The sequence below is a fragment of the Equus przewalskii genome, chromosome 1, assembly GCF_037783145.1.
Source record: "Equus przewalskii isolate Varuska chromosome 1, EquPr2, whole genome shotgun sequence".
In the NCBI taxonomy this organism is placed as follows: Eukaryota; Metazoa; Chordata; class Mammalia; order Perissodactyla; family Equidae; genus Equus; species Equus przewalskii.
This window is the reverse complement of record NC_091831.1, coordinates 147,567,350-147,576,717: the sequence shown is the minus strand read 5'-3', so window position 1 is coordinate 147,576,717 and position 9,368 is coordinate 147,567,350. Positions and strand designations below refer to the sequence as shown.

At 59.1% G+C, this 9,368-nt stretch overlaps 1 protein-coding gene across 2 annotated transcripts; it reads right to left on the bottom strand.

Moving 5' to 3' along the window:
* Positions 1 to 9: 9 nt before the first annotated feature.
* Positions 10 to 8,096, bottom strand: LTK (leukocyte receptor tyrosine kinase). Of its 2 annotated transcripts, XM_070625018.1 has the most exons (20): positions 7,950 to 8,096; positions 7,252 to 7,395; positions 6,982 to 7,153; positions 6,369 to 6,519; positions 6,078 to 6,224; positions 5,783 to 5,939; positions 5,526 to 5,708; positions 4,482 to 4,580; positions 3,933 to 4,085; positions 3,401 to 3,496; positions 2,910 to 3,108; positions 2,303 to 2,393; positions 2,109 to 2,173; positions 1,795 to 1,924; positions 1,602 to 1,699; positions 1,367 to 1,459; positions 1,164 to 1,265; positions 927 to 1,061; positions 761 to 851; positions 10 to 649 (listed from the first exon to the last, which is right to left on the bottom strand). In XM_070625018.1, the coding sequence occupies exons 1-20, from the start codon at positions 7,990 to 7,992 to the stop codon at positions 323 to 325; spliced, it is 2,676 nt and encodes an 891-aa protein (XP_070481119.1). In that variant the 5' UTR covers positions 7,993 to 8,096; the 3' UTR covers positions 10 to 322. The 2 variants fall into 2 exon arrangements, with proteins under 2 accessions (XP_070481119.1, XP_070481111.1); XM_070625010.1 differs by having other exon boundaries at positions 6,078 to 6,519.
* Positions 8,097 to 9,368: the final 1,272 nt, after the last annotated feature.

Sequence of the window (9,368 nt, the reverse complement as noted above, 5' to 3'; positions counted from 1 at the left end):
CCACTGGAGGATATGAGAAGAGCTCTTTATTAGAGGCATCTGTAGGGCTGGGGGCTGCCCAGGCGAAGGACTCTCATGAGGAAAGGGCAGTCCAGAGGCTGGCTTCCTGCAGGAGGCAATTTCAACTCCCTGCCCACACCTGGAGCAGGGGGGTGGCCTCTAGTCACCAAGATCAAAGTCTGGGGGTGGCCAAGCTCTTCGGCAGGAGGCCTGGGGCTGGTTACCAGGATGAAGATTCCAGTGGTGCCAGGCCAGCCCTGAGACAGGCCCAGACATGCAGCACAGACTGCAGGGGACAGAGGCTACTGAAATAAGAAGCCACCTAGAAGCCTGAGGAGTGCAGAGAGGAACTGTTGCTACCGTCAATGCCTGAGTCCTCACCCTCAGGGCCCCTTGGGGCCCAGGAGCCATAGGTGGGATTCCAAAGGTTCTGTAGTTGGAGGCCCCTGATTTTGGAGGGCTTGAGGCCAGAGGGCAGCCAGGGGCCAAGGAGGCTCCCTCCCCAGCTCTTCAAGCTCTCCAGACTCAGTTCCTGGGTCTGTGGGGATCGTAAGCCCTCCAAAGACCTGCTCCCCAGTCCAGAAGCTCCTTCCTCCTCCAGGGTGGGCCCAAGCTCCATTGGCAGGGGTGAATTCAGCACATCAGGGTCCTGTAATAGGAGGGTAGAGGAGCAGGGGGCCACAAGGGGGCCACAGCTTTGTTTTATGGCTTCCCTCCTTACCCCCAAGACCAGGATGGTCAGGGCAGGTCAGGGGCACACCTGAGTGCAGTACTGAAGGCGCTCCAGGATGCTGGCAAAACTGGGGCGGAGCTCAGGCTGGTGCTGCCAACACTGGGTCATGATACGGTACCTGGGGGAAGGCAGGAGTTCGTGCCCACCAGTGGCTGTGAAGGACCGCCTTCTCTGGGCAACACTCCATACTCACACAGGCCCTGGACAGCCCCTGGGAGGGTCCATCCGTCCCCCTCCGACAACGAAGTCCAACACTTCCTGGTTGGTGCGCCCAGGGTAGGGCATGTAGCCCAGTGAGAAGATCTCCCAGAGCAGCACCCCAAAAGACCTGCATCATGAGTGGGGGGATCAAATGAAGCCCATCAGGCAGTCTCCCCTTCCCTCACATGAGGTAGCCCAAGGCAGGGGAGGGAGGAGGGCGTGTTATCACCAGGAGTCCGTCTTGGATGTGAAGATGCCCTCCAGGAAGGCCTCTGGGGGCATCCACTTGACAGGCAGCAGAGCCCGGCCCCCCTTTCGGTAATAACTGGCTCTACAGGAGGGAAGAAGGGAGTGATGAGTCATTCAGATGCCATTGGGTGCTGGTAAACTCCCCTGGAGCAGCAGCCTTCCCCACCTCCCCAGGCCCCACACCTGTAGATATCTCTTGCCATCCCAAAGTCCCCAATCTTGGCCACTCGACCGTGTCCTGTGCAGCTCAGTAGGCAGTTCCGGGCAGCAATGTCCCTGAAGAGTTGGGCAAAAAAAATCACAGCTGGAACTCAGAAGCTCCAGCCCTGATCTTGTTCCTTAAAAGTTATGTGGAAGGGCTGTTCCTTGGGGAGGAAGTTGGTCTGGGGGGGTCCCCTGAACCAAGATCACATCCAACCTGTGGATGAAGTGATTTTCTTCCAGGTAGTGGCAGCCCTGGGCTATGTCCTGGGCCAGCTGGAGCAGATCCTGCATGGCCAGAGGTGACGGCTGGTCCTGGGTCGGGCAGAGGGCACATCAGTCCATGCAGCTTTGGGAACATGTGGTCAGGGTCTTTAGAGGGGCTTGAAGGGCTGGGAGAAGGGACTCACCAGGTGCGGCCGACTGCGCCTCAGGAAACTCTTCATGTCCCCTCCAGACATCAGCTCCAGCAGAATTAGGCGAGGGGCAGCCCGGAGGCTGAGCCCCACACAGCGCACAATGTTCTGATGGCTGAACTTGCTGAGAGAGTGGTGCACATACCCCATCACCAGCAGGGAGAGAAACCATGCTCCAGGCTCCACAAAACTAGAGAGGACCTGTGTCCCTAGCCTTGCTGCCTCTCAGCCCCAGGGTGAAGAGAGGCTGTTCCTGCGGGCAGTTCCCGGCACCTCCCTCCCACCTTCCACCCCGGCCCCAGGTGCACCTAATGATGAGTGCCTCCATGAGGAAATCCAGCTCGTCCTGAGGAGAGCAGAGTTCTGGCAGAGTCTGGGAGCAAAAGAGCACAGAGCTCATGACACTTCAGGAGGGCGGGCTGAAGCCTAGTGCCAGGAATTGCTCCTCCCTCCACAGAGCCCTGCTCTCCTACCCACAGCCAGAAGTCCTGCCCCCTTTCACCTTGATAGCCACCTGCAGGGGGTTGGGGTCCCCAGGAAGGCCAGTTACCAGTCCCTCATAGACTTCTCCAAAGGCACCATGGCCCAGGGCTCTGCAGGAAGACAGGTTGGAAGGGCGTGGGTGCCTGGGCCATGGGAAGGGTCCTAGAGGGTCTAGTGCCTCCTTACCTCCCATCCCCTCCATATGCCCAGGTGGCCCTATCTGAGGATTTGAGCTCTCTCTGCACCATGGCATGTCCCCAAGTTCAAGCTCTGCAGGGGCCGTATTACGCACAGAGCCAGGGCAGAAGAGAAGGCAGGTGTGGGGTCAGAGTGGGTCTGGGAGTCTGTGGGGAGGCCTTCCTTTAGGTCCTTGCAGACACCCTGGGGAGGAGGCAACCTTTGCTCCAAAGGACTCAGATTCTAGGCTTCCTACCATCCCAGAATTGGGGATGACAGCTGACCTTGAACAAGTTACTTTCCCTTTTGGAGCTTCTCTGGCCTCCATCTCCTCTACACAAGGGGTTTGGGCCAGATGCTCTCTGGAATCCACAATTCACCACAGGAGGGAATGGGATTGGGGGTGGGGATTCAGAGCACAGGTTCTCAGAAGGAGGGGGAGAACTCACCTGAACAGAGTGACATTGGCTGGGGAAACTTCGGTAAGCCCTGGGGGCAGAGGCCAGGACTGGGCCGGGCCAAGCCCCAGCTGGCAGTAGTAGGGGTTGGGGGCTGTCTTGATGGTGGAGGTTCGAAGCTTGCTCAGCTCCATGAGCTCAGGGCCTGGCAGCCTCGTCCCCCATAGGCCCTGCCACTTCTGATGGTTCACTGAGGGTGGGAGGGACAATGGCACACTCTCTACCTGCCCATCAGGCCCACTCTGCCTTGCTTCCCCTTGCCCAGGACCCCTCTCCAGATGCCCATTAAGGTAAATGTTTTCCCCCAGGCCTCCCCAGCTGCTTCTACTCTTAGAAACCCAGAGGAGCCCACCACTACTCTGCTGGGAGTAGGGGTCTTAAAATCAACCGTGTCTGCCACTGGGACCCCACAGAAGCTCATCACAGCTCAGTGGAGAGGTGGGCAGCCTTGAATCAGCCATGCTTGCTGGATGCTTCCATACCCAGAATCAGGACCACACACACCATAAGGAGGCTCAGTGTCAAGGTCACCACCACAGCCACCATCAGAACCAGAGGGCCTGGTGGGGTGGGCAGGTCTAGGGAGAAAGAGAGACACCTCCAGTGGGAAGCTCCTCTCTGTCCCTCCACCCCAAGTTTTAGCCACGCCTCAAGACTCAGCTCAAGAGTTAACTTTTCCATGATGCTTTCCCCACTTATCCTGGACAAACACAACTTCTGCCTCCTGAGAACCCCTAACACACTTTACACCTCCCATGGCAACTGTCCCCATGAGACAGATCTAGCTCTAGCTCTAGATATGCAGATGTGACATAGATGTAGATATCTCCCCTCCACATTAGACCATTAGCCTACACGCTCCTTGAAGGCAGAGCATGCCCTGTTGCACCTCTAGTCCCCTGCCCAGTACCCAACCTGGTGCCTGGCACACAGCAGGCATCTTTCCCAGTGCCCTGTAGCTCCTCCCAGGCCAGGGCCCCAGGAATCCAGACCCTGGACAAAGGCAGGCCATACCCATGCAGGTGATGTTATCTGCAGCCAGCTCCATGCCCTCTGGGCACATGCATTCGGCCCACTGGAGCTCCCCCTGCCATTGGCAGTCTTTCAGAAGGCAGTGACTGCAGTTGAAGTGCTGGCGGATCTCCACCTCTCCGTGGTTCTCCGTGACTATGAGTACAAGAACTGATATTGCAGAGGGAGGCAGGGAGCATACACACTTTTTCCAGCTACATGGATAATTCTAGCCCCGAACTTGGGAACAAGGCCTGGCATTTAACCATGGTGGGAGGGCTTGGGGGACTTTTGGTAAGCCTGCATACTCCCTCTTCTGGGATCCTTGAGCTCCCAGGTTTTTGAGGAAAATTCATATTAAGGAGATACTTGACAAGCACCCCAGAATGCCCCATACCAGCATCACAACTGGCAGTCCAGTTCCCAGGTGTTCCTGTGCTGTGCAAGAACAGGTAGTTCACAGTGCAGAGTTGGTGGCTCAGATGGGTGTGGGCTCAGGGATTGAGGAAAAGGGCTAGGCCAGGCTGAAAGGTGGGGGGTAGGGGCCAATACCTGCCAGAGGCTGCAGGTAGAGCTCATTGCTGGGGTGTATGTAGGACACCCCATCTTCCCCATCAGCCCAGAGGATGTCAGTCTCTGAGGCATCACCCCCTGGAAATTAAAAGTGATAGAAGGTTTGGCTACAAAATGGGGGGAGGAAGGAGCACACAGCTGCCTCACAGCTGGGAAGCTGGCTTATGAACAGTGGGGAAGCTGAAGTCTCCCAGTGGAGATCCCAGTGTGACCTTGTCTACACTAGCATTACAATACAGGTGCTGCCAGCTCACAACTGGGAGCCAAGAGGCCAGAGATGGGGGTGGGGGGTGGGGAGGGAGTAACCAGCTTGAACCTGAAGGCCTGGCTCAGGTGGGCTGGGACACTCCTTGTCTGTCTGAATCTCTCTGGTCCCACGTCCTCAGTTATGAAATGGGAGAGGCCCAACCCACATATTCCCCTTCTGTGATAATGCAGATGATGTGTATAAAGTATGTATGAATAGTACAGCCCAGACAGACACAAAGGCTCTGTTTCTTTACACTAGCAGTTTCCAAACTCTGGAGTGTATTAGAATCACCTGGAGGATTGATAAAAACACAGATGGTGGGACCCTCCGCTAGAGTTTCTGACTCAGTAGGTTGGAGGCGGGCTGAGAATTTGCAATTCTAACAAGCTCTTAGGTGGTGCTGATGCTGCTGACTCAGGGACCACACTTGGAGAACTACTGACTTAAACCATCCTTGCCTGTCTGCCTGCCTGCCCAGCTTGCTAACTCAGCCAGCTCTAAGCTTCTGGGGCTGCTGCAGAACAAGGAGGGGATCTGTTGTGATGGAAAAGGTCCTGGATTTAAATGAAAATCTAAGGAGTTCTCTCTGCATGTATGAATTGCAACTTATGTGACCTCCTTTCCTAAGAGCTATTACTCTACCTGCTCTGGCCTGGAAGGAGCGAGGCCTAATGCCTTTCCCGCTTAGCCTTTTGAGGGACTCCTGCCTGTATTAAGGCTCTAACCTCACTTCACCCAGGGTTCCCCGCTGCCCTCCCCAAGGATGCACCTACCCCGGTAGCCGCCGCCGCCACCGCCCGCAGTGCAGGCCCCGCCGCCGCCCCCGAAGCCTCCGGCCGCTGCCCAGCCCAGCGTAGCCCAGGCCTCTGCGCAGCCCTGGCCGCCCTCGGCCCCCTCCCGCAGGGAGCGGCCGGCCTGCGGAGAGGGGGCCCGCGACGTCCAGCCGCCGCCTCCACCTGCGGAGAGACAGCAGGATGGCCGGCCTCGGATGGGGACCACGTCCCTCTCCCCCGCGGCCCCGCGCCCTCACCTGCCGCCCCGCTTCTCCCGCTGCTCCCGGGCGCCGCCGAGCGGTTCTCCAGTTTCTCCGGGGCTGCCTGCGTCCGGCCCCGGTCCTGCCGCCTCAGGTAGGCCCGCCCGCCTCCTCCGGCCGCCACGAGCAGCGGCTCCAGCTCGCCGGCGCGCAGCTACGGGGCCAGCGGCCGTCAAGAGGACCCGGCACCGGGCGAGGGCCCAGCCAGGCCCCGGGATATGGGGACCCCCAAGCCCATACGGAGAGCTCGTGTGTGCGCGCCCGCGGGAAGAGGTTTGGGACCCCAACGTACCCGAAAGACGTAGGTGGCGCCCCCGCCACCCCCGCCGCCTCCCGCCCAGTGCCGCGACCCCGGGACCCCTTCGGTCCCATCCGTCGCCACGTGCTCCTCAGCAGCCCGAGACTCTCCTAGGCAGACGAGCCGGCTCTCCGGGCTCCCCTGCGGGCACCGCGCGCCGGAGTCAGCGCGCGCGGGACCCCCGCCTCGAAGGGCTGGTGTCTCTGTACCAAGGAGAACCCCTGCCTCCGCCGCGCCCTCGCCCTGGGGCGCTTGAACCGCCCCCTTCCCGCAGGCTCGGCTTACTCCCGGACAGGCGTCCTCTCCCTGCTGCCCCACGAGGATGTAAAGCGGCTCCCCACCACGAAGGGAGCACACGGCCGAGATGAAGACGCCGTGCGCCCGCGACAGGTGGTTTCTGGCGCCTGTGCCGCCCGCCGCGCCGTAGGCTGAGATCCTGCGGAAAGCGGGCGCTGAGTCCACGGCCCTCGACCACCGGCCGTCGGTCCTCAGGCCGCCCGCCCGGGGCAGAGACTGTGACAGAGGAGGCTCCAGAAGTTCTCATCTGAAGGCCTTAGAGGCCGCAGTCCATTTTGAAGGGATGGGGAGACTAGGTTTGCACACCGAAAAGTTAGGAGAGTTGCACACTTATTTTAGGAGACTTCCCTTGGCGCCGCCGCTGCTTTGGGGCCCTGTGCTTGGCCGGGAAAGGCTCCCGGGTACGAGCTAACTCGGTGGCGACTATTGCGACCCTTCCCCGGGTTCCGCTGGAAGAAGGGACAGTCAAGGTCGCCCGTTCCGCAGGTCTCTGCGGAAGGCCCTAAGACGCAATGTGGTGCGCAGGTGGCCTTGGTTCCTCTGACCGCAGAACCTCCGACTCCCAGCGCTCCGCCCACCTCCATCCCTGCTGTCCACTTACAGGTACTGGCCGGGGCCGGGCGACCGCCACAACTGCACTCCTCTCAGAGGCCCGGCGGCCCCCACTGTCACCACCACGCTGCTGCCGGCGTAGGCCCCGTCGCACTGTGTTTGTGTGGGCCCGCGCGGACCACTGGCCCCGCAGGTGGAGAACCGCCAGGGCCCGTGGGTGCCTGAGAGCAGGGAGGGAGGGAAGGGTCGTAGAGCACCTGCCCGGCCCGAAGGCCTGGGCGTGGTGAGCGCAGACGGGAGGAAGGAGCTCGGAGCTCACCTCGATGAATTAGGGGAGAGGCTGGCTCCGAGCCGGTAAGTGGGGCCGTGACATTCGGGACCCGGGGGCTTGGAGCTGGCAGCGGCAGGAGCGAGGATGGCAGAAAAGGCCCCTGGGATTCCGAGCTGGAGCAGAGAATTGTGCCTGAAAGGTGACGGGGAGACAGCAGGGTTGGGAGAGGGGGCAGGATGTTAATGGAAGACGGAAAATAGAACCTCTCGACAGCCAGCCCTTGCCTCTTGCGGCCACGCCCCCGACCCCACCTAGCCAGCGCACTCCAGCGCTTGGAAGCCGGCCAAGACGCAGCTCTGGTCGCCGAGGCTCCGCAAGATGCCCACTGATACCGCAAGTTTCTCCCCTGGAGAGCCCTTCCCAGTGGATGACTTGGGGGCCGCACTGACCTCAGTCCTGCAGGCACCCCATCCTTTCCTCCACTTAGCTTGGCGGTCCCGCCCACAGGCGGCGCTGAGACCCCAGGGCCTGTCCCTCCTTCCCAAGCGACACGATCCGGGTCCGGGATTCAGGCAGGCACCGCGCTTCTCAGCATGCACTCTAGGAACACGGGCCTGGGAGCTTTGGCCGCGACGGGTGGAGGCCTCTGGAGGAGCCACTGGGACTCGGTCTGTCGCGACCGCCATCCCTAACCCTAGGAAGGTGCTTCTGGCTGGACGGTTCCTTGACTGCTAGAAGGCACTTACCCGCGGCTCCGAGCCACAGCAGCAGCCAGCCCGAGCGGCCCATCGCCTGTTCAGCCCGCCGCAGCTAGGGATGTAGGTAGGCTCAGACCTTGCCACTTCGGTCCGGACTGCCGCCTATAGGAGTGTACGGCCGCTCGCTAGTCACCGCCAGGTCCTAAAGCCGGCCTGACCACACCCACCTCAGACCCTGGGATGCTGGGCAGGGAAGGGCGGGGCGTGTGGGCAGCAAGGTCCCCACCTTCCTGGACAGGCCTTGCAGAGCCTCCATCCAAGGGCTCTCTGCCTGGAGCCACTGGGTTTGCTTTTGGCTGCCCCAGGGAATGTAGTGGCTATGAGGGTAGGAAGGAAGTGCCACCACTTTTGACAAAGTGGCAAGTCACACCCCAGACACCCTGCACCAGCTTCCAGGTCTCTCACAGCAGGAGTGGTGTGGTGTGTGCTCCATTGGTGGTGGTGGTGCAGTGGTGTGTGGGGGTTCGGGGTGGGGTGTGGGGGTGACACATGGAAAGTGTTCTTTAAACTGCCCCAAGGCATCATTATTTGCCATTACTTGTGTCTTTCAGGGCTTTTGTGACTGCCAGGCTGAACCGCCCGACACCCTTAAGAACATAGATCTCTGCGTTCACCTCATACAATTCTGTTGCCTGGGTTAACTCTGCACAACTTCTCACTGTGCTGTGAAAGGCAGGCGAAGGCCTGGGCCTGGTGTCAGCAGCTCCGATTGCTGGTACTAGTGTCCCTAGCCAACAGGTGATGGCGCACAGTCACCACTGCTTGGAGACAGTGTCCCCACCACCTGAAAAATTCTACAAAAAGAAACTGCTCTGTAGCCCACAAGGCACCCCACAACTGTGAGGGCCACTAGCCTTCAGGTGGTTGTGTGTCTTGGGTCCTCATTCTTGTGCTCTAAATACTAATTTTGAGGACTGAGGCCTGCGTTTACTGTAAAACACTGCAGAAAAGAAGTTATAGTAGTTAGCTACTTGGTAAAGTCTCTGAGTGTAAGGGCTAGGTGTAGACACAACAGTGATTTTGTAAAAACTCTGGTCCCCATGCCCTATTTAACTCTGTAGATGTCCCATTATGAGCTCACAGAATTTACTTAGCAGGGCCCTTGTAAGCCAAGGGTTTTCAAAGTGTGATTGGTCCTGGACAGCAGCATCACCTGGGAACTTGTTGGAAATGCAAATTCTTGGGTTTCACTCTAGGCCTATTGAATTAGAAACACTGGTAGTAGGGCCCAGTAATCTGTTTCAACACACTCTCCAGGTGATTTTTGTCACGTTAAGTTTGAGAACTATTGCTGTTTGCAGATACAGTAGTTGCTTAATAAAACCTATTGTATAATTCTGTGTTCAGCAGCTCCATTTATGGGAAGTGAGTTCTATCTACAGGACACTCTACACTCAGCCTGATATC